Source organism: Schistocerca serialis, chromosome 6 (assembly GCF_023864345.2).
Source record: "Schistocerca serialis cubense isolate TAMUIC-IGC-003099 chromosome 6, iqSchSeri2.2, whole genome shotgun sequence".
In the NCBI taxonomy this organism is placed as follows: Eukaryota; Metazoa; Arthropoda; class Insecta; order Orthoptera; family Acrididae; genus Schistocerca; species Schistocerca serialis.
In genome coordinates this window covers 548,979,961-549,005,706 of record NC_064643.1, presented here as the reverse complement: position 1 = coordinate 549,005,706, position 25,746 = coordinate 548,979,961, and the positions used below count along the sequence as shown (strand labels likewise).

The following is a 25,746-nucleotide window of genomic DNA, read 5'->3' as shown; positions in this document are numbered from 1 at the left end:
CTTTCCCCCCTACTGTTCAAAATGTACATCCAAGAACCAATGATGGAAATAAAAGAAAGGTTCAGGAGTGAAATTAATATTCAAGGTGAAAGGATAGCAGTGATACGATTCGCTAACGACATTGCTATCCTGAGTGAAAATGAAGAAGAATTACGTGAGCTGCTAAATGAAATGAATCGAAGAAAGACGAAAGCAATGAGAAGTAGCAGAAATGAGAACAACGAGAAACTTAACATCAGGATTCAAGGTCAAGACGTTGATGAAGTTAAGGAATTCTACTACCTAGGTATCAAAATAACCAACGACGGACGGAGCAAGGAGGACATCAAAAGCAGACTAGCACTGGCAAAAAGGGCATTCCAGGTCAAGACAAGTCTACTAGTCAATCAGTGCCTTAATTTGAGGAAGAAATTGGTGTTCATAAATGGCAACACAACAGAATGTACGTTTGGACACAGCATTGTTCCGTAATGAAACATGGACTGTGGAAAAACCGGAACAGAAGAGAATCGAAGCCTTTGAGATGTTGTGCTACAGAGGAATGTTGAAAATTAGGTGGGCAGTATTTTGTGGAATGCCAGTCTCGTGAGGCGCGCGTCGTGCTGATTTTTGTTGACTGCGGGCACAGCTCTCCCAACCTGTTCGAAATAATCATCAACACGTGGGCGACCTGGCGATTTATCATATCGCAGTGAACAGTCCTTCTCAACAAATTTATTGTGCCAAGAGTAAACTGTAGGCCTGCTTGCAGTTTCTTTAGTGTATTCGGAGCGAAATTTACGCCGAACAATTGTTGCACAGTTCGTTTGATGAAAGCAAAACACACAGCAACAGTGAAAGTAGCCATTTTAACTGTGCACTATGCCCTGGCACTGACGGTGGCGCAATGGGGTGCTGATGCACTTCGTGAATCAGACTTGAGGTTGTTTGCTAGAAAATGATACATCCACAGATTCTGTAAGTTATCGTAATAAATTGCTATGTCAATCCAAAGTTGTAAAGTCCTTTTTGACTCATCCTGTATAGAGCAGACATTGCGTGGATCTCTTACATCAAATCTCTACACGAATATTTGAAAAACATCTTGGTAACCTGTCGGTGGACACACTGTTATTCTTTGGACACTGTGTGCGAGGAGCCAGAGTTGAAATAAAAAAACATATACGGCATTTATTGTAAATGGCAGTATACATATAACACGTAAACAATTAGTAGACAAAACTGATGTCGTTGTCAGTTTCACAGCACAAGGTATTGTCATCTGCAGATCGTGTTCACTGGGCAGTATAAATAAACTTGCACAGTCACTGTGTGACGTGCGCAGCTTGTGGTCTCGTGCACACTGTCTGTGGAAGTGATCAGCATGGAGAGTACGAATGGAAGATGCCGGCGTAGTTGACCAGGAAGAAGGTGACCACGGAAGCGACGGCCGACCCCATCTGCTGAGCGGCGCCGCACCAGAACAGGCTGCTACCGCCCTCCGTGCGGAAGATGGACGCTATCGCCAGCTTCATGTACGAAATGGCTCCCGTGAAGATCACCCACGAAATAACCTGGAAACAAGCAAATATCGGCATTCGGTAGTTCTTCAAATACACTAACGGAAAAGAATCGCAAGGCAAAGAAATAATTAATGTAGAGTAATGAAATTTCGGGGATACATTTCTCTACGAAACATACTAAACTTTTTAACACTACAAGATCACAGGTTAATGTAAGAGCGAGACAAGCCACTGGAAATCTGAAAATCTGGTACATTAATAACCAGTGTAACCACTAGAATGTTGAATACAAGCATGCAAACGTGCATGAATTGTGTCGTACAGGGGCCGGATGTCAGTTTGTTTGATGGTCATTCAGGCCTGGTGCACTTGGTCGCCGGCCGCTGTGATCGAGCGGTTCGAGGCGCTTCAGTCCGGAAGCACGCGGCTGCTACTACTTAAATCCAACTAACCTAAGGACATCACACACATCCATGCCCGAGGCAGGATTCGAACCTGACACCGCAGCAGCAGCGCGGTTCCTGACTGAAGCGCCTAGAACCCCCCGGTCACAGAGGCCGGCCTCGACACAATTCCTGAGTCCCTTTCCTTAACTATAACATACCACACATCTGTACAAAAAATGAACTTTTCCCCAAAGTTGGAAGAAAACACGGGTTACATTCGCCTCCAAGAAAGGCAAGAAAGGTGGTGAAAGTAATCCATAACACTGTTGTCCAATATATATATGCACTATGGGACTCTCTCTCTCTCTCTCTCTCTCTCTCTCTCTCTCTCTCTCTCTCTCTCTCTCTCTCTCTCTCTCTCTCTATATATATATATATATATATATATATATATATATATATATATATATATATATATATGCTCACCACGAAGGAATTAAACGAATGGGACGGAACTCGAGAGAAAAAACTTGACAAATTGAGCAAGTTAATAAGTCGTTGGCCCACCTATGGCCCTTGTGAAAGCAGTTATTCGACTTGGCATTGACTACCAGACCTCTCCTGAGGGATATTGTGCCAAATTCCGTCCAACTGGCGCGCTATATCGCAAAAATCCCGATCTCGTAGTAGGGCCCTGCTCATAGTGCTCCGAACGTTCTCAAATGAGGAGAGATCCGATGACGTTGGTGGCCAAGGTAGGGTTTACCAACCACCAAGGAGAGCAGTACAAATTCTCGCCATGTGTGGGTGGGGAATTATCTTGCTGAAATTTAAGTCCAGCATGGCTTGCCATGAAGAGCAACATACAGGCAAAGGGGTCTTGCTACTAGAAGAAAACTCCTAGCTGTCAGACCAAATGTCAGGCAACAGTCAGGTTGTGGTCCTACCGCTGTCCAGGGCGTTTCCAAACACGTCTTTTGCCTGGAATCTCTTTGAATAGAGTAGAGTTGTCTTCAGTGATGAGTTCAACTTTGAATGAGCCTCAATAAACATTCGGGTAAATTCTTCATGGTGCGTCGTTTTTTTGTGTTAGTGAGTGTGTGAGACGTCCATCGGTTGTAGAATTATAGGACATATTCTGCGCTCAAACATAATAAGGAATCTCGAACGAATTATCTTCATAAAAGTCAACCAGAATGTTTTCCACGAACATCGCTTATGTGAAACGCAATTAGAGCATTTCGCAGATGACATTCTAAAAGCTATAGTTGAAAGCAGTCAGGTAGCTGCAATATTTATTGAGTTCCAAAACTCACCTACGCTTATTAATGAAAGTGCAATAATATGGGGCATCTAATTAAATCTATGACTGGGTTGAGGATTTCTTGGTAGGGACGAAGCAGCATGTTATCTTTTTTGCAGAGCCATCGACAGATGTAGAAGCAAACTCGGTTGTGTTCCATACTAGTGCCTTACAAACCTTGCTGTTTGTTTTCTGTATTAGTGATCTAACAATAGTAGCCTTGCCTTCTTGCAGATGATGCAGTTTTCTGTAACGAAGTTCAGTCTAAAAAGAGAGGACAAATACTGTCAGACCTTGATAAGTCATCAAAGAAGTAAAATGATTGTCAGCTTGCTTTGAATGTTCATAAATGTAAAATTGTGAGATTCAGAAAACCCAAATAGTGAGAAAATACGATGAGTCTACAAAGCAGATTGCCTATAAAACGCGTGCACGAACCCATCACAGATTATTTCTGAAGTGTGTGGGACCCAAAGCAAATATGAATGAATGACTAACAGAGGATATTGACCGCATACAGAGAAGGGCAGCACGAATGGTGACAGATTTGTTTGACCTATGCGAGAACATCACGTAAATGCTGAAAACGTTGAACTGTCAGGCACTTGAAGACAGACGCGCATTATTTCCTGAAAGCCTACTTGCAAACTTTCAGGAAACAGTAATCAGTGAGGGCTCTATAATATACCACAACCCTCTGTACTTAGCTCCATATGGATCATGAAGAGAGGATTACACAACTTACAGCATACACATAGACATTAAAGCAATCATTCTTCCCATTCTTCACATATGAATGGAACGGGAAGACACCTTAATAGTGGTACATTGGGAAGTTCCCTGTAAAATCTATTTACAGAGGTCTGAAGAATGGCAATATAGATGTAGACGCACTGTTGACCACTGACAACTGCGTCATTTGGATACGTTATGGAGGGGTATGTCATCAGCATACAGCTCTTGCAGACACTGTTAGCTTCCGAAACACGGGAGCTACTACTTCTTATTCGAGCAGAATTCGACAATGATTGCAAAGGGAAATCACTTGTGGCCTGTTTGGAGGAATTATTTTTGTGCTGGCTAAACTGTCGCAAGCACACTGGCCAGCAAAGATGTAGCGCGAAGGTCGATAGCAGGCGCTGGATCAAGTGCGCATATCACGAGAGAGGCCAGAGGCAGACGCGCAAACAACACGCCGCCAACGCCCTCTCGACAGCAACTATTTAAATCGCAGCTGCTGACCAGAGGGTCTCACTCACTAGCACAGTCACTGACTCCCTGACTCATTCTAGTTTGGCGTTTGTCATTCATTCACAGAGCGGATCACAGGCTATGACAGTACACAGTGACCAGATTTGGACTACAGTGAGTAAAGTTTGGAACAGTAAGATTTCCAATAGTGTATGCAAGAGGACTACTATTACTGAGCTTGTACCACAACATATGGACTCTGTTCAAGATACGCAGCTTCCTGTTCTTGTAAACAAAGAACTGCATTGGTCCACATGTGTACTTGTGTCGTAGAGAGAGGATACTGGCCACCCATACCAACATCCTCTCCCTTGCTCCATTGGTAGAACACTCTACAATTTTAAAGTTCATATTTAGTGATTTAGATGATCGACAGTTACACTTGGATTCTAACTCAGTTGCTCCCGAATGCGAGTCCAAAATCATGGGTGTTGCAGGATTTCCTTCAGTGGAACTTCCCAAAATATGTCTTGCTGACATAGCGACGTCACTTTTCCCTGGAATTTACGAGAATAACTGCAGTCGCAACGAGAGAGCAGGAAAGATTAGAAGTCCCAACACGGGACGAGGCAGCTAACTTTGGCGTGTACGCGGACGCGAAAGCTAGCCTCAAGAAAGACATCACTTGAGTCACATGGAACGTTCTAGTTCACGTGATTTGTGATTGTAGCGCATTCCAGCGGCAACTGTCGGCTGGTTTGCAGACCACAGTTTCTTTATAAAAATGAACGCGCGTAAAATCCCTACGTCAGGCTTTTTTTTTTTTTGTCAGACTTCTGGTTGGTTCGATGCAGCCTGCCACGAGGTCCTCTCTTGCGCCAGCCTCTTCATCTCTGAGGAGCACATGCACCCACATCCCCATAATGCACGTTTCCTCTCTTGCCATATCATAGTCATGTTGCGCTGTCTGTAGGATGCAGCAATAAAAACTTCAGTGTTCATGAACACGTCACAAAAAGAAAAAGAAAGACCGATGTTCAGTCAGTAAGGATATAACCTTATGAAACTTCACAAAATCTGACAAAAGCATCTGCTGAGAGAGAGTGCACATATTTTTAATTAAAATCGAGTTTTACAAAAAATATTCCTATTAATTTGATAACAAAACCACACAACCTTTTGAAAATGTGGAGGGAACTAGGCTTCAGGTGACTGTTATGAATTTTAAACATGAAGTGACTGGTTACCCCCCCCCCCCCCCACCCCCCCCCCCCTGCTGTAATTATGCCTGGAAGATAAGCAAAAATCGGGAAACAGTGCTATGTATTCAATTTTTCTTACTAGGCAAAAGTCATTAATGAAGTATCCCAACATTCAGTCCTAGCTCGACCGTTGTTTTGCATGATACATTTAAATGGTCTTCCTTTCAGTACACAATAAGAATTGGGAAGCTAAGGCGAAATGGCCGCAGGCAATGCATGAACAAATCTAAAAAGAGCTGGCTATCTGAAAGATAGATACAAGAGATAGAAAAGTCAAAATAGCATTTGATAAATTAAAAGTAAAGCCGTCAACATAAATAGTGCACGGGGAATTCCGCTGTTAAACATAGTGAAGAGAGCGGATTGGTGGAAATAATACGCTGGAGGCCTCTGCGAGTGAGTTGAACTGTCTCCTGACGTGATAGAAGAAAGTCACACAACCTTTTAGAAAGTGTGAAGGGAACTAGGCGCCTGTAGAATGCGTGCAGTATTACATGTTCCCTAGGTGCGCAGACAGTGGCCAATCGTAGTGGTGGAGACTCCTGTGGGCATGAGACTGTGCGGTAGGGGAGGTATAGTTCTGCAGCTTAAGCCTTCACACATACGCCATCGCGCAGAACATGTAAGCTATAACTAGCAAGTCGGAAAACGAACGTATTAATGGGTTACGCCAATATGACAAATCGTTCAACAAATCAATCGTTTATTATTAGAAACACAATGGTTTCAGGATGGAGCTGAAATTGCAACAGAGGGAACGATTTATTTTCACCTGTCTTGTACACCATTTTTTTCTTTCCGTTGTTGCCATGTTAAAATTAGCTTTTCTTCCATCACACAGCAGCGTTTACCCAATTTCGCATCAAAAACATGCTAATGCAGTTGCATAAAAGAGTCTGCTATTAATCAAACAATTGCGGACAAGTAAGGTCAATAGCTTATGAAAAGCACATGTTCAGAATAAAAATAAAAGTGTGAATCCCAACAGTGTAAAATCCAGGATAGAATAATGACAATATTATGAAAAGGTTAGATTGCTACTCACTATATAGCAGAGATGTTGAGTCGCAGACATACAGAACAAAAAGACTGTCAGACAAGTAAGCTTCCAGCCAAAAAGCCCTTATTCCGAGTTAGACAATGCTCTCTCTCTCTCTCTCTCTCTCTCTCTCTCACACACACACACACACACACACACACACACACACACACACACACGCACACACACACACACACACACACACACACACACACACACACACACACACAGGCAAATTCAACTCAATCGCACATGGGCACAGTCTCTGGCAGTTGAGGCCAGACTGTGAGCAGTGCATGATGAGAGAAGAAAGCTGGGTGGTGGGCGCATTGAGACTGGAGTGTGAGGGGGACGGATAGCAGAGTAGGGGTGGGAGGAAGTAAAGTGCTGTTTTTGCGATCATAGAGGGATGAAGTGGAGAGTGGGTAGGGGAGATAGGTGCAGTCGGGAGGTTAGACGCCGGGCAGGGGATGGATCGGGACAGCGGAAGAAGAGAGAAGACAGTAGGTCAGTTAGTGGAATAGAGGGTTGTGTAGTGCTAGGATGGGAATAGGTTAGGAGATAGGTGGGTGTAGCACAATAGCTAACGAAGTCTGATGCAGGCGGATTATAGGAACGTAGAATATACTGCAGGGAGAGTTTCCACCTGCGCAGTTCAGAAATGCAGGTGTTGGTAGGTACGATCCAGATCTGTCACGCTGTGAAGCAGTCACGAAATGAAGAACGTTATATTGAGCAGTGTGCTTAGCAACTGTGTGGTCCAGCTGTTTCTTGGCCACAGTTTGTCAGTGGCCATTCATGCGGACAGGCAGCTTATAGTTTGTCATGCTAACGTAGAATGCAGCGGAGTGGTTGCAGCTTAACTTGTAGATTACAAGACTGGTTTAACAGGTAGCCCTGCCTTTGATGGAATAGGTGATGTTTGTGACTGGACTGGGGTAGGTGGTGGTGGGAAGAACTATGTGACACGTCTTGCATCTAGATCTATTACTGGGATATGGGCCATAAAGGCAAGGGGTTAAGGAGTTGGGAGCAGGAGTGGAATAGGGGTGGACGAGGATATTGTGTACGTTCGGTTGACCATTGTGGGAGGGGTGGGAAGGATAGTGGGTAGGACATTCCTCATTTCAGGGCAGTTGTTGCCTAAACACATTAATACTTCTCGAATGTAGTTCAAGTCAATTCACTGGAGCATTACTTGCTAAACTGTGTATCTCATCAGCAAAACAGAAGTTTAATATCAAAAGTCGACTCACATGGTTAACTTTCTTTACGAATCATACTATTACTGAGTACAGCTTTGCCTAATTAGGCTGGCGACCGTTTCTTTTTACGTAATTACAGTTCGCCTTATTACTTATAGAACACTGGTTCGATTGCCGTTTGTTTTGCTGTTGTTCCACGTGATTTCAGTAGAACTGCCGGACATCACCTGAAGATGGCCAGAAGACCCTGCACCGAAGTATTGTGGCAGGAAGTTGCAGACATATAGCAGTTCTCCCGAAATGTTGTGGAACAATATGTACATCGTGAAAGTTTTAATCTGTTTTGGTGTTGTTTCCTCTGAATTAAGTCTTTCTACAATAGAAAAAAGACCGATAGGTTTCTATTACGCACAGTCACGGCCACAACAGTCCTTTCACAGACATAACATGGTCGGTATGCTGGAAATTTAGTAGTAGCCGGTAGTGTTACACGTTGCGCCGCATGACAGGACATTCGTTGAGTTCTTACACGGTAATATACTGACCATAGCACATGTACCAAGCGCAAAACAAATGTATTACAAGCACTGAATATCCAGCGGCACGAACTTGCAGTAATTGAATAAAACAAATGACAGCAAATATTATGGGAGTTTAGAAAGTAAATTCTAATTCATAATCAATATTAAATGGATACAAAAACAGTAGTAGATCAAAGCGAGCAGAACGTGCAGTACAGGGCGTACTGAGAAACATCATGGAGCCCGATAGCAGTTACCGAAATGGGTACACAGGTAGCGCCACAGAACTGCGGTTGGCTTACGTAGCATACCATACGTATGTAAAGACCAGATTCAGATGATGAGTCTGTCACAAATAAAACAGAAATCAAAGGACGGAACGAATATGGGGAACATAATGATTACGTAAAAGAATCGACTCATATGTTCAGTACTTCGCAAACAGAGAAAGAACCGATGTAAAATCAGAGCACGGGGTTGGAGTAGAGCAGGATAGCGAAAACCATTAAGCATGAACGACTTATTCAAACTTTTATCTACAAAAATTAATGATCAGAGTAAAGCACAAATTAGTGGCATTAAGAGTCAAATTAAAACACAGTTAGTGGTCTTGAGAATCAACTGAAAACACAGGCAAGTGATATTAGTAGCCTCAATAATCGAATGAAAGCACAGGGTGCAAAGATCAATATAAAGATCGAAAAAGTAGACGAGAAATAGGTGTTTTGAGTACTGCAATGAAAGACATGAAACTTGAAATCGATACCATAAATACCAATGTAGCCACTATGCAGGGACAGATCAATGATATCAACGAACGGTTCGATTTAGAAATCATAAAGATCCAAAAAACTGTAGAATATTTAGAAGTAACGAAAGTGAACGAAAAAGTTTTCGGTCTAAAAACCGAAATTGTTGAAGAATGTAGAACACAATGTCACGTTTCAGAGAGACAACGGTTGTTTCTGGGAAAGAAATAAGGAAACAAGTAAATATTTGCAAACAGAAGTGTAGCCAAAACAGTTCACAAATTCAAGGCATGATGTATGACCTCGAAAAGAAAATAAGAGACAAGTCCAGTTGCGTCAATGACAGGATACCTCATAACAAACTATTAGAGGGTGAAGAACGCTTTGATCCTACCAAAAGATCTACTGGCTGCCACCCGATGGATTTTTTGAAAAATTGAGAAAGGATTCTTCCTGAATATTTGACAGATCAGGAAAAGATTAATGTAGTTGTCAGTGCATTAGCAGGTGAAGCTCAACGATCGGGACTAAATTTGAACACTAATCAGGTTACATTTAACAAATTCAAACAAAAGTTTATCGAGGAATACTGGTCAGAACAAAAACAAGATTGTTTATGGTGGGAATTCATATTGACTAGATTATGACAGTAGGCGCAAAAACTGTATGAAAGATTTCCCTGAATCTTGGTACCAAAAACTGATGCCCTTAAGAAACAGACGAGCCGAATCCGAGATTATATGGGAGGTGCGGAAAAAGCCGCCAGAGAATTCGTAGAGACACGTCGGAAGCAATCATAAAACCTTTTCTCCGTTTTTAGAAAAAAGCAGAGGATGAAGACCATTGACGAAGTAATCGTGACCATCACCGTAATAACTACACTAGAACTAATCACAATGAGAATGAACAAAATGACGGCGATACGTGTCTCGTTAATATTGTTCAATAAGGTAGGGGCAGAGGTCGAGGTACTTTAGTCTGTCACAGAAGAGGATTTGCCCCGCGACTTTAGCACAACAACAACCATGCGAAGAACTAAGAACCGCATATGTTGTGTGCCAAACTGATGCGGGCAGACTTTCACTGTCGAAAAGTAAGAAACAACACTGGCGTCAAACCAGTGAAACTAATACTTGAGAGAGCAATTGCACAGGTCGCTGCAACTAAGGCGACAGGTGCGCTCAGGAATAAGTCACTACAGGCAGGTGATGAAACTAGTGTGCGGACAGAAGCCCTGCCAGTGAAGACTACATCAGTACGATCAGCTGTCTGTATGGAAGATACAAAAAATGTTCAAACGTGTGTGAATTCCTAAGGGACCAAACTGCTGAGGTCATCGGTCACTAGACTTACAGACTACTTGAACTAACTTGAACTAACTCATGCTAAGAACTACACACACACCCATGCCTGAGGGAGGACTCGAACCTCCGGCGGGAGGTGCTGTGCAAGTAAACGTGAACATGTTCGTAGGCGAGGAAAAAGGTGCTGCCGACAATTTGAATAACGACAAAAGTTGCGAAAATGAGTTGTCAGGGATTGCTAGTTGCTGTGAACAGACGAATGATCTGTACCAAGGGCTAAAGCAGTACGAGTGGGAGGATTTCAATATGAACTGTGCGACCAAAAGGTTAGGTAATAGTGAAAAGACGAAAAAGGATGTCGAGAATAGGACATGGCCTGATAGTAAGAAAAGAAATACGGCCGCAGTGAGGAGGATGGAAGAAAATGAAATCCTCAGCGTCAGGACGAAGCATTCCTTACTAACGAATCGCCAGCGGAACAAACTATTGTCAGTAAGCCATCAGAAGTAGATAAAGATGATTGTTTACGAATTACTGACGTTCACGAAGGCTACACAAAATACGAAGTAAAGGTAGACGACTCTAGAGCTGCTGTAAATGACTGTTCTGACGAAAAATCTGTAATGAAAGGGAAAGAACTAATAATAGTAGGAGGAAACTGTGACCCTACATATTTAAGGGCCGACAAAAGGTCGAATGAAGAAATTAACATGTGTCTATGAAAGGCGTTTCTTTTAGAAGAAGGTCTCTAGAAGAGCGTAGAGTTCCAAAGGATTGGAAAAGGGCACAGGTCATTCCCGTTTTCAAGAACGGACATCGAACAGATGTGCAGAACTCTAACATCGATCAGTTGTACAATTTTGGAACACGTATAATGTTCGAGTATAATGACTTTTCTGGAGACTAGAAATCTACTCTGTAGGAATCAGCATGGGTTTCGAAAAAGACGATCGTGTGAAACCCAGCTCGCGCTATTCGTCCACGAGATTCAGAGGGCCATAGACGCGGGTTCCCAGGTAGATGCCGTGTTTCTTGACTTCCGCAAGGCGTTCGATACAGTTCCCCACAGTCGTTTAATGAACAAAGTAAGAGTATATGGACTATCAGACCAATTGTGTAATTGGATTGAAGAGTTCCTAGATAACAGAACGCAGTATGTCATTCTCAATGGAGAGAAGTCTACCGAAGTAAGAGTGATTTCAGGTGTGCCGCAGGAGAGTGTCGTAGGACCGTTGCTATTCACAATATACATAAATGACCTTGTGGATGACATCGGAAGTTCACTGAGGCTTTTTGCGGATGATGCTGTGGTATATCGAGAGGTTGTAACAATGGAAAATTGTACTGAAATGCAGGAGGATCTGCAACGAACTGACGCATGGTGCAGGGAATGGCAATTGAATCTCAATGTAGACAAGTGTAATGTGCTGCGAATACATAGATAGATAGATCCCTTACCATTTAGCTGCAAAATAGGGCAGCAACTGGAAGCAGTTAATTCCGTAAATTATGTGGGAGTACGCATTAGGTGTGATTTAAAATGGAATGATCATATAAAGTTGATCGTCGGTAAAGCAGATGCCAGACTGAGATTCATTGGAAGAATCCTAAGGAAATGCAATCCGAAAACAAAGGAAGTAGGTCACAGTACACTTGCTCGCCCACTGCTTGAATATTGCTCACCAGTGTGGGATCCGTGCCAGATATTGTTGATATAAGAGATAGAGAAGATCCAACGGAGAGCAGCGCGCTTCGTTACAGGATCATTTAGTAATCGCGAAAGCGTTACGGAGATGATAGATAAACTCCAGTGGAAGACTCTGCAGGAGAGACGCTCAGTAGCCCGGTACGGGCTTTTGTTGAAGTTTCGAGAACATACCTTCACCGAAGAGTCAAGCAGTATATTGCTCCCTCCTACGTATATCTCGCGAAGACACCATGAGGATAAAATCAGAGAGATTAGAGCCCACACAGAAGCATACCGACAATCCTTCTTTCCACGAACAATACGAGACTGGAATAGAAGGGAGAACCGACAGAGGTACTCAAGGTACGCTCCGCCACACACCGTCAGGTGTCTTGCGGAATATGGATGTAGATGTAGATCTAGATGAACCGAACAGTGACGCAGAATGGTCAGATACAGAGGTTAGTTCGGATGAAGAGCATATTGAAGTAACGGAAATGGAGGAAGATGTGACGAAATGTTGTTTTGTACTACCAGACGAAGCAACTTCAAAACAAGAACCGGAAGTAAACACAGAACCACGAAAGAAAGAACCTCGAGACTATATTATACTTAACCAACAACTAACTAATTCAAGTCACAAAAGACTTTGAAATCTGTAAATCGAAAAAGTCTCCAGACATATGTAATTTGCAGGTGAATAACATGTCTTGGAATGATCTTAAGGTAGGTCAAGATTTGTTATGGGAGGAACAAAAGAACTCCGACAATAAAACAACTAAAGAAACTATCATCCCTAACGAAATTTACAACATTAGGCAACAAGTCCTCTTAGACAATGGGTCACAAGTCAGTGCCGTACATTAGTCATTTTTGAGTACATTTCAGATAAACATGGATTAATAATGACTAGAGACCGGATTATATGCATTTGCATGTTGCATATGCATTTGCATCTATGGCTTCTTTTCACCGGTTATTGCATATTTTAACTAAAAAATAGTGACGACGCATATTTTCGCTCCATGTTTACAATATTTAAAAAATTTAGACGGTCTCTAGCTCGATCTAGTTTTGATGTCTCCCAGATTGACCGCGACCTACAACTAAGTGCAGTCGCTAACCGAGAGGCCACTGCCTAGCGAAATCATTGCAGAAGAGGAACAGGAACAGGCAGACACAGTCAACGTTCCTGCGCCCGCGCCCCAGGTTAATCCCCTCCGCTGTCATACCGTACGCGTCGGCAACAGTTAAATTAAACTACGCAAGCTTTTAGTAACACGTCCGTTGTTCCAGTTTGGCTTTCTATTTACTTGTAGATAGTTGAATGTGTTTACAATGTGTATTGTGTAACGTGTTGTGCGCCATGCCACCCGAAAAAAGAAACGTCGTTTCGTGGATAGCTGACCAAACTGGAACATTTACATTTGATGGAATTGTTTCATATTGTCGAGTTTGCGAGAAAAACGTTTCGTGCAACAAAAAAAAAAGGTTTCAAATAGACCAGCATATCAAGGCAGGTCTTGGAATGCAGAAGAAAAGACCTCGACAACAACTTCTGACAACAGCAAGTTGCAGTACCAGGGATTTGTTCAAAGTTAACCAAAAAAGAAGGTTTTACATGGATCTATGTGAAGCATTCATTGCAAGCAATATTCCTCTTCACAAACTTAAAAACCCCATTCTCAAACGCTTTCTACGCAAATATTGCTTAAATCAAAATACACCAGATGAATAAACATTGCGAAAAGATTACATACCGACAATTTACGTAAGTTTTCTGGAAGAATTACGCAGTGAACTCAAGAACAGCGTTATCTGGATTTCAATTGACGAAACTACAGACACTTGTGGCCGTTATGTGGCAAATTTAATTGTTGGTGCTTTAAAAGAAGAGCCTTCTTATTCCTATTTAGCGGCCTGCAAATAACTTGAAAAAGTAAATCATTCTATGGTCGCCAGATTTGTGAATGAGGGTATTAGAAAAATATTTCCTGAATCTTCTGCATATGAAAGGGAGTTTGTGTTTATTTCAGATGCTGCTCTCTATATGATCAAAGCAGAAAAAGCCCTCCGAGTATTTTATCCCAATTTGATTCACGTGGCGTTGTTTGCTCAGGGAGTAAATCGCCTTGCTGAAGAAGTACGTTCCACGTTTGTGAATGTAAATAAACTGATTTTATCCACAAAGGAACTGTTTCTAAAGGTTCCTGCTCGCATCGAGACCTACAAAGAAAAACTACTAAATGTGCCTTTCCCTCCCGAACCAGTAGTAATTCGTTGGGGTACGTGGGTCGAAGCTGTGTTTTACAATGAACATTTCGAGGCCATTAGAGGGGTAGTAAACGACTTCGATGGTGCAGAGGCTTTGGCAGTTTGCTAGTGCAAGGAAGCTTTTAATGATTCCGGTATTAAAAAATACATTGCTGTGATAAGCACTCAGTTTTCCAAAATACTTGCAAATATTCAAAAGCAAGAAACTGGAGGTTTGGCGTTGAATAAATCTAGTCAGTTAATGAATAAAATTATTCTAGTGAACTCCTCATTGCCGGAGGTATTCCCAAGAAAACTTAAAGAAAAGTTTGAAATTATTTTAAACAATAACATAGGGTTTGAACCCTTGTGCCAAATTGACAGTTTTATTAATGGGACAGTGGAAGTTTTACCAGAAACAGTAAGTGCCAACATAGCATCCAAATTCAAATACTGCCCAGTTACCTCAGTTGAGGCAGAACGGTCCTTTTCTGCTTATAAAAATGTTTCGCCTGATCTAAGACACAATCTTGTTGTTGTTGTTGTGGTCTTCAGTCCTGAGACTGGTTTGATGCAGCTCTCCGTGCTACTCTAACCTGTACAAGCTTCTTCATCTCCCAGTATTTACTGCAACCTACATACTTCTGAATCTGTTTAGTGTATTCATCTCTTGGTCTCCCTCTACGATTTTTAGCCTCCACGCTGCCCTCCAATACTAAATTGGTGATCCCTTGATGTCTCAGAAGATGTCCTACCAACCGATCCCTTCTTCTGGTCAAGTTGTGCCACAAACTTCTCTTCTCCCCAATCCTATACAATACTTCCTCATTAGTTATGTGATCTACCCATCTAATCTTCAGCATTCTTCTGTAGCACCACATTTCGAAAGCTTCTATTCTCTTCTTGTCCAAACTAGTTATCGTCCATGTTTCACTTCCATACATGGCTACACTCCATACAAATACTTTCAGAAATGACTTCCTGACACTTAAATCTACACTCGATGTTAACAAATTTCTCTTCTTCAGAAACGCTTTCGTTGCCACTGCCAGTCTACATTTTATATCCTCTCTACTTCGACCATCATCAGTTATTTTGCTCCCCAAATAGCAAAACTCCTTTACTACTTTAAGTGTCTCATTTCCTAATCTAATTCCCTCAGCATCACCCGACTTAATTAGACTACATTCCATTATCCTTATTTTGCTTTTGTTGATGTTCATATTATATCCTCCTTTCAAGACACTGTCCATTCCATTCAACTGCTCTTCCAAGTCCTTTGCTGTCTCTGACAGAATTACAATGTCATCGGCGAACCTCAAAGTTTTTATTTCTTCTCCATGAATTTTAATACCTACTCCGAATTTTTCTTTTGTTTCCTTTACTGCGTGCTCAATATACAGATTGAACAACATCGGGGAGAGACTACAACCCTGTCTTACTCCCTTCCCAACCACTGCTTCCCTTTCATGTCCCTCAACTCTTATAACTGCCACCTGGTTTCCGTACAAATTGTAAATAGCCTTTCGCTACCTGTATTTTACCCCTGCCACCTTTAGAATTTGAAAGAGAGTATTCCAGTCAACATTGTCAAAAGCTTTCTCTAAGTCTACAAATGCTAGAAGCGTAGGTTTGCCTTTCCTTAATCTTTCTTCTAAGATAAGTCGTATGGCCAGTATTGCCTCACGTGTTCCAGTGTTTCTACGGAATCCAAACTGATCTTCCCCGTGGTTGGCTTCTACTAGTTTTTCCATTCGTCTGTAAAGAATTCGTGTTAGTATTTTGCAGCTGTGACTTATTAAACTGACAGTTCGGTAATTTTCACATCTGTCAACACCTGCTTTCTTTGGGATTGGAATTATTATATTCTTCTTGAAGTCTGAGGGTATTTCGCCTGTTTCATACATCTTGCTCACCAGATGGTAGAGTTTTGTCAGGACTGGCTCTCCCAAGGCCGTCAGTAGTTCCAATGGAATGTTGTCTACTCCGGGGGCCTTGTTTCGACTCAGGTCTTTCAGTACTCTGTCAAACTCTTCACGCAGTATCATATCTCCCATTTCATCTTCATCTACATCCTCTTCCATTTCCATAATATTGTCCTCAAGTACATCGCCCTTGTATAGACCCTCTCTATACTCCTTCCACCTTTCTGCTTCTTACTACCCAACATTTCGAATAGTACTTGATCGCTTGTGTCTACAACAGTACAAAAATGTAAAATAAATTGTAAATGATGCGTTGGTCCAATATTATTAATTAGAAGTTAATGATGTTCAAAATAATTCATGATCGTGTGTTGTTTCTTAAATACAATATTATAGAGTTTTTGAGCGTGGCCCTCTGTGTAGGATATATCTCGAAGTTGGTCTTGTACATATCGATTGTTTCGATGCGACTCACTCACGTCACAACTGCTTGTTACCGTCAACAATAGCAAAGAAGGAACAACTTTTGAAACACGGTAGGCGTTCACTTTTTGCAAATTTTTATAAAATAACCCCAGAAAGTCTCCCTTCCTAACTTCTACCAGAAAGAATTCAGAAAATGATTTCAACGTTCTAAATGTACCGATTTTTCGTGTGGCCTGGGGCTCCCCTTCGTAACTGATATGCACAGATTCAACTTAGAGATGTAATGCACACAGTAACTACCACGTTTTTTTCATTTTTTTTACTAAGTCTTCTGAGCGCCATTAAATCACGTGGACGTTGAGGGAAAATTTTTTCCTTTAGGTATCCCCAAAGAAAAAGGTCACATGAATTGAGGTCTGGACTATTGGGGGGCCAATTTTGTCCGTCATTGAAGCGACCTGGAAACCTGAGTGAAATGATCAGCATGTCGAAATGCTCGTGTAAAAACTCCAACACAGTGTTTGCAGTATGTGGCCTTGCTCCATCTTGCATGAACCACTGCGTGTTGAAGGGCAAGCCAGTAGCAAGAAGCTGTGGAATTTAATAGAGCTCAGAAGACTTTTTCTTCAAGCTTGCAGTGAAATTACGGAAGACATATGCCGTAGGGTAATCACTAACTGCAGTGTTCGTTTGAAGGAAGTTAGCAAACGAAATGGTGGACATATTGAGCATGTGCTGAGTTATAACAAATCTCTATGGACGGCTCTTCATTTTAGTGTATGTTCCTTTCAGAATGTATTGACAATGAAGTTTATACTCAAAAACAAAATGGTAACACATTTCGTGCGCCACCCTGTAGCCTCAGTCAGTAATATGATCAAGAAAGTAACTTACCGTATAAAGTCGTGTGACATTTGCTAAATAGCGAAGGTAGCGAATCGAAATAATCAAGGTCCTGTGCAAAACAACACACTGGAAAATACGATGTATCTACTGTCCGTGGATTTGTACAGCTCCATTCCGAAAACTTCTGGAAATTGGACATATATTTTATTACTATTAGAAGTATTTTCAAAGTTTATAAAACTTTTTCCTGTTAAGAAGGCAGAAGTTAAAGCAATATTGAATAGGATGTTAGAATACTCCAATATCACAGGAAAACCTAAATCAGTGTTGTCAGACAATGTGCCACAGTTTATTTCAAAGCTTTGGAAACAGGGTATGGAGCAGTACAATTTCCATGTAAAATATATTTCAGCCTACCACCCAGCAAGTAGCCCTGTTGTAAGGTACATGCATGTACTAGGTAGATTATGTAGAACTTACTGCCACCACAGCCGTAGGGCGTGGGGCAGATTTGTGTCAGAATGTGAAGTTGTCATGAATGCCCTACACCACGAGTCCAAGGGCTGAACTCCAGAAGAAATTTTGCTAAATAGTAAAAGTATAATAGAAGAGACCTTAGAATTTCCATCATGTGTAAACTCAGGACTTAACATAAAAAAGGAATTCGTGAGCGAAAGAAAGAAGCAAAAATTGGAAGCCAGATCTAAGTCGCATGATAAACACCTCAAAGTTACCAAGTTCAGAACTGAAGAGTTTGTTCTCGTTGAAACTCATGAGAAATCTAATGAATTGAATCATGACATTTCCAAATTTAAATATATTTACAATGGCCCATTTGAATTGCAAGGAACTCCTCACACTAACACATACTATCTGGTGTACCCAGAACAAAAGAACCCCTCAGGTGTTCATAACATAGTGAACTTGAAACTTTATGTCCGGAGCACTGTTTGAGAATGTGTCCTGAATAATATGAAATGTATTATAACATTTTATTTTTTTACAATATATGTTTTATAACAGATATTATAATAGTGTGAAGACATGATGTTATAATTTTGCTAGTATATGTTTATAAGTTCCAGATTCTTAACGATGTAACTGTGTGTAGATTGAAATGGACTTTCCAAAACAGTGAAATAACATGCTAAAAGGCTGTCTTGCGAAATGAATTGCAATTTGATAAAATGGACTGCCAATATGTGAAATAGGCATCAAAATTTCTTGTTAACTGAATAAAGCATGGAAATATGTTTCAAAAGGACTGCAAAATATCTCAGTGAGCAGCCAACTGATTCCTAGGTAAAGCAAGGTTTGCAAAGAAAGGCATTGGCGTGGATTGACTACCTGAAGTTATGGAGGGGCAGTGCGAAAATTTATGCTTGTTGTGAACATAGTTTTGCTGAACTGAATATAAATTAATGCAACCAAAAACACATATCTGGTGAAAGTAACAATTTTTCCTAATTGCTTTTCATACACACAAACTGAAAGTATAATCTTCAATAGTATTTTTGAAAATGATAAAAACTTTGAAGAACAGCTGCCTATATTGCCTTGAAGGCAAAATAAATGAATTACTTAAAGTTCCTAGTAAACAACTATAAATACTGAAAAAATTTAAATAATGTTTATGAAAAAGCTTGTATCATATTTTCTCTCTTGTATTTATGTATTAAGTGTTATCTTATTCATGTGTCATTATAATGTTGGTGTAACCATTGCTGTTCAGTGCTCTATGTAACGAAGAATTTCTTCCTCACAGTGAAATATTATATCAAATGTAACTAATGTTGTTCTTATGTGAATAAGGTGAAATGATGCTTTTTGTTTTTCTATAGTCATTTATATGAAGTGAATACTGTTGTCTTTTGTTTGCAATTTTTTTCTTTCTCCCTACACTGTTTGAGGTGTTATAGATGTTTCACTGATGTATCCCTAATAGGAAACATCACTGGAACATGGGGCATGTGTAACATAATTATCTATATTACCTGTACTAGTTTTATCTAGATTATTTTTCTGTTTTTATCTAATGTGACTTCTGTATTACTATGCTCTTTGATACAACATCGATGTTAATGTTTTATTCTTTATTTATGATAATTTTATGTTATTGTAATTAGTCTATGAATACAAATCCAAAAATAATGTGCTGTAAAAAAATGAAAAAGCTAAAAATTTAATTGTAATACTGGTTCATATATAGTGAAAGGAAGTTTGTAATCAAGTAAAACTTGGAGGGGAGTCCTTCCGCAACGGAAATGGCTAGGTGGGAATAGAAAAGATGGATCTGGGTATCGAACTGCAAGGCTCATGTGTGGTATGAGTCAGTCGAGGGCTAGCAGGAAACGGATGCAACTGCTTGTGATCTGAAAGAGGCGAGAAGAACTGTAAGACAGTATAATATAGCCACGGATGTGGAAGTAATGCGGCTTATTATTCATGGCATACTTTGGTTAGCTCTGTACTATGAAAATCCGACGTTAAGAAGCGAATTTCCAGAGCTCATCACACAGAAAGAGCCATGGATACTTTTGCCATCCTGTTTTGAATAGCACAGAAGATCGACGCTGCCACAACCTCTATCTCAAGTTAGCAGTTGAGTACTGTACGAGTATAACTGCGTGGGCAGTTATATGGTTTCTTTTTCAATAATAATAATTTTGTGTTCTGTAAATATCGTGTTGAGCCATCGTATTTGATCCTTGGTCATTTACCAAGACAGGGTCCTATCCCAAGTGCTACGATTAATCCGATAATCATGTTTTACTGAACTGGAAAGCAATTATTTTCCTTAACAAAAGTTAACAGACTTTGTGGAGTTGTAAAGTACATACTTATTTAGTGAGCCTAAGTTTTAAAATACTCTATGTAGTCTTCATGAATGGACAGTTAAAGCACTCAGTTCAAAGATTCTTTTACTTGAAATAATAGTAAACACAGTTTCATGTGTAATTTAGTTAACAGTGTTTCCCATTTTGTGTTGTGACTTAAGAGTACAGCCACAATCTGAATCTACCGATAAATTAGATTATGGGTCCCCATGCTGGTTGTTGAGACAAGTTTAAATGTCATATTACAATAACAGAAACCAAAAATAAGTATCTGGCTACAATTATTCAAACTGTACTAGATACAGGTGCTGTCCGCTTTGGTCGAGCGGTTCTGGGCGCTTCAGTCCCGAACCACGCGGCTGCTACGGTCGTAGGTTCGAATCCTGCCTCGGGCATGGATGTGTGTGATGTCCTTAGGTTAGTTAGGTTTATGTAGTTCTAAGTCTAGGGGACTGATGACCCCAAATGTTAAGTCCCATAGTGCTTAGAGCCATTTGAACTAGATCCATTGAGCTAAATAATATAAGGTAGTGAGTGTTCCTTGAAAATGCAAAACATAATCAGTACAAAAGATTAATTCATAGCTATTTCAATAGTAATAATTTCCTATAATTAAACTGACAAAAGAACCCCTTTTCATGTCAATACTGCTCCTCCATAAGTAATTGTTTACTTATAATTATCATCATCCTTCTACTGTAATTTACACCTTCCCAAGTGTAGTTCAAGTCAATTCACTGGAATATTACTTGCTGAATTGTACTTCTGTCCTCTACCTTATCAGCAAATCAGAGGTTTAGTATCAAGTAAAGTCGCCTCACATAGTTAACTTTCGTTGCGAATCACACTAGTACTGATTACAACTTTGCCCAATTAGGCTCGTGATCATCCCTTTTACGTAATTACAGATTTATTGATTACTAATTGAACCTTGGCTCGATTCCCTCTTGTTTTGCTATCGTTTCCTCTTAATAAAAATCTTTCTAGAACGGAAAAATAGTCCGATACGTTTCCATTGCACACGTTCACGGTCACAAAAGTCCTTTCACAGAAATAACTTTATAGGTAAACTGCAAATTTAGTAGCAGCCAGTAGTGTTACACACAACGTCTTCATCTCAGAGTGGGAGCTGCACCTCACATCCCTATAATGCCCGTTCCCTCTCTTGGCCATAGCCTAGTCATGTTGTTCTGTCTGTAGCATGCAAAAATAAACACTACAGTATTCAAGAACGTGTTACAACAAGAAAACAAAATCTCCATGTGCGGTCAGTAAGGATATAAGCTTATAAAACTTCACAAAATCGGACAAAAGCACTGATGAGAGAGAACGTACATATTTTTAAATAAAATCGAGTTTTACAAAAAATATTCCTATTAATTTGATAACAAAACCACACAACCTTTTGAAAACGTGAAGGGAACTAGGCTTCAGGGGCTTGTCATGGACTTTAAACATGATGAAGTGACTGGTTGCCCCCACTGCTGTAATTATGTCTGGGAGAAACGCAAAAATCGGGAAACAGTGCTATGCATTCAAGAAACCACAAATTTTTCTTACTAGGCAAAAGTCATTAATGAAGTATCCCAACATTCAGTCCTAGCTCGATCGTTGTTTCGTATGGTACACGTAAATGGCCTTCCTTTCATTACATGATAAGAATAGGGAAGCTAAGGTGAAGTTGCTGCAGGAAATGTGTAAACAAATCTAAAAAGAACTGGCCATCGGAAAGATAGATTCAAGAGATAGAAAAGTCAAAACAGAATTTGATAAATTAGAAGTAAAGGTGTCAACATAAATAGTGCAGGAGGAATTCCACTGTTAAACATAGTGGAGAAGGGGGATTGATGGATATAATACACTGGAGGCCTCTGCGAGTGAGTTGAACTGTCTCCTGACGTGACAGAAGAAAGGGACCTAGGCGTTTGTAGAGTGTGTGCAGTATTACATGTTCCCTAGGTGTGCAGACCGTGCAGTAGGGGCGCGGACAATCGTAGTGGTGGGGGCTCCTCTGGGCATGAGACTGTGCGGTAGGGGAGGTGTAGTTCTGCAGCTTAAGCCTTCACACACACACCATCGCGCAGAGCATGTAAGTTGTAGCTAGCAAGTCGGAAAACAAACGTATTAATGGGTTACGACAGTATGACAAATCGTTCAACAAGTCAACCGTTTATTATTGAAAACACAATGGTTTCATGATGGTGCTGAAATTGCAACAGAGGGAGCTATTTGTTTTCGCCTGTCTTGTACACCATTTTTTCTTTCAGTTGTTGCCATGTTAAAATCTGCTTCTTTCCCAAAACATAGCGGAATTTTACACAACTTGACACCAATAACATACTAATACAGTTGCAATTGCAGTAGAACTCTGAAAGAGTCTGTTGTTGATCACACAACTGAGGACAAGTAATGTCAATAGCTTATGAAAAGCTCATGCACGGAATAAAAATAAAGGGGTGATTTCAAACAATGGAAAATTCAGACTGGATTATCACAGTATTATGAATAGGATAGATTGCAACTCACAATACAGCAGAGATGTAGAGTTGCATATAGGCACAACAAAAAGACCGTCAAAAATGTAAGCTTTCAGATAAAAAGGCCTTTACCCGAATTAGACAAAACACACACACACACACACACACACACACACATGGCGCGCGTGCTCCCACGCACGCGCACATGTCTGCAAATGCAACTTACACGCAGATGACCACAGTCTTTGGCAGTTGAGGCCAGACTGTGAGCAGCGCATGATGGGAGAAGAAATCTGGGTGGTAGGGGTACAGAAGTTGGCGTATGACGGAGAGGTATAGTAGAATAGGGGTGGGGGAAAGCAATGTGATGCTTATGGGATCATAGAGGGATGAGGTGGATTGTGGGTAGGGCAGCTATGTGTAATATGGAGGTTAGACAGCTGGTAGGGAAGGGGGTGGGACAGAGAGAAGTGAAAAGACTGTGCGTTCACTAGCGGGATAGAGGACTGTGTAGTTCTGGGGTGGGAACAGATAAGGGGACAGGTAGGTGTAGACTAGTGAAGGTTGAGACCAGTTGGGTATGGGAACTTAAGATATACTGCAGGGAGAGTTCACACCTGTGCAGTTCAGAAAAGCTGGTGTTGGTATCAAGGATCCAGATGGCACAGGTTGTGAAGCAGTCATTAAAATGAAGAACGATGTGTCGGGCAGTGCATTTAGCAACTGGGTGGTTCAGCTTTTTCTTGGCCACATTTCGTCAGTTGAAATTCATGTGGACAGACAGCTTGTTGGTTGTCATGCTAATGTAGAATGCAGCAGAGTGGTTGCAGCTTAGCTTGTAGATTACATGACTGATTTAACAGATAGACCTGCCTTTAATAGGGTATGTGATGTCTGTGACCGCACTGGAGAAGTGTGGGACAAGTTTTGAGTCTAGATCTATTACAGGGATATGAGCTATGAGGCAGGGAATAAGAGGTTGAGAGCAGGGTGAGGTAGGGATGGACGAGGATATTGTGTAGGTGGGAAGCGGAATACCAATGTTGGAGGGGTGGGAAGGATAGTGGGTAGGACATTCTTCATTTCAGGACACGAGTTGTAGCCGAAACATTGGTGGAGAATGTGATTCAGTTGCTCCAGTCCTGGGCAGTACAGAGTCACAAGCGGAGTGCTCATCTGTGGCCGGACGCTGGGGGGTGAGGGGTGACTGGAGAGCTAAGGTATGGAAGATGTGTTTCTGTACACCTGTGGGGTAAAAGTGTGATTTCTTCATTTACTTTTCTAGATACCAATTTTCGTATTTTCTTCATAAAATTACGTTATTTAATTGAAAAATTTGTAGTCACTTGTACACCACAGTATATTAGAAAGTTTCGCATGTAAGTTATGTCGGAAAATATTCACTTCTTTTCACGCAATAATTTGCCAAAACTTCGTTTCGGTATCTCGAACTCTTTGTGAGATATGAGGACTATTGTGAATATTTCACTTCAGCTCTGTTGTTTACGCACAAAATGGGAAGTGGGTGCACGACATACAATTCATTTTCCCAAGGCAGGCGACAGATACTGATATTGTCTCAAGTTTAAATAAAAGTTCAATATGTTACCTCCATTTTGTATGCAGTAATATGGGATCCAACATGCACCAAACGCAAACACTTAGCGACCCCATTTTTCATTGCAAACCATTCGAATCGCAGTGCTTACTAAATATAGAAATATCAAAGTAATTATGACCTTTAATAAAATGGTAAACAGTTCATCACAAAGCTCTCGAATGGAGTACGTGGCTCTCATTTTCTTATCAGAGTTTCTTTAATGTCGTTTGAGAAAGGTTGCAGTGCAACCGGCGTGCACACGCATCCATTCCCGCAGTGTAGTCGAGGCGGGCAGGGACCATTTCGTTCGTAACGGACGAAGCTCACAGCTCAGTAGGCTACAGGCAGTTTAGGCGGTCGTTCCTTCAGAACAGAGGCCTAGACTCGCCCGGCGCTGAGAATTGGAATGCGCTCCTGCACGCTTGCCAAGTCACATTGTGCGAGCTCTACCGACTACACTACGCTGAACTCCTACAGCAAATAACTTCATATTTTATGTTACGATCTTCTGATGGCTTTACTAACCGATATTTGGTTACTTAACATTTAATTATGACAAATACTATCAAGAGTGATGCATTTTTGATGAATCTTTAATGTGCATTACTATTAAAGCAGCTTACCTACATAACACGAAAATAACTAAATACGGAAATTCTTTGACCAGCAATATAACGTTTCCCATCATTTTATTACAATAAATCCAACTAAAACGATGCAGTTTCGAAAGATCCTCTAAGTACTGATGCTTAGAAACAGCGTATATCCATAAGATGGGCTTCAGATGAAAACATAAAGTACAATATGGCGCATCGCAAGTTCTGTTTGTAGTGTAGAGAGTGTTCTTGCTTCTTATTGCTTCAGTCCTGCGTACCACGTTGCTGATATATCGCAGAACCTATTTCGTGTTTCATGCGAGTGAACGTAAAGTAACAGGAAGTGCCGTCACAAAATTTGTACAGTTGCACGTCAAGGATAGCTAACCGGTCGTAAGCGTGGCTTTAATGACCTGCCACGGACTTCAGAAATGGCGAGGTGACTGGTTAACACGACTGCTATAATTACATCTGGCAGATACGCAAAAATTGGAAGACTGTGCTATGCAACTAAAGAAAATCGGAAAAATTTCATACTAGGGAAAAGTCATTAATGAAGTATCCCAGCGTTCAATCTTAGCTCGACCGCTCTTTACTGTGGCACATGTAAATGGTCTTCCTTTCAATACGCTATAAG

General features: G+C 40.9%; 1 protein-coding gene across 1 annotated transcript in view; it reads right to left on the bottom strand.

Moving 5' to 3' along the window:
• Positions 1–1,144: 1,144 nt before the first annotated feature.
• Positions 1,145–25,746, bottom strand: part of LOC126483817 (solute carrier family 52, riboflavin transporter, member 3-A-like) — a 99,888-nt gene continuing 75,286 nt past the window's right edge. The window contains exon 3 of the mRNA XM_050107010.1: positions 1,145–1,553. Coding sequence (XP_049962967.1) covers positions 1,359–1,553 — 195 coding nt within the window. The 3' untranslated portion in view covers positions 1,145–1,358. The remainder of the gene's footprint in view (positions 1,554–25,746) is intronic.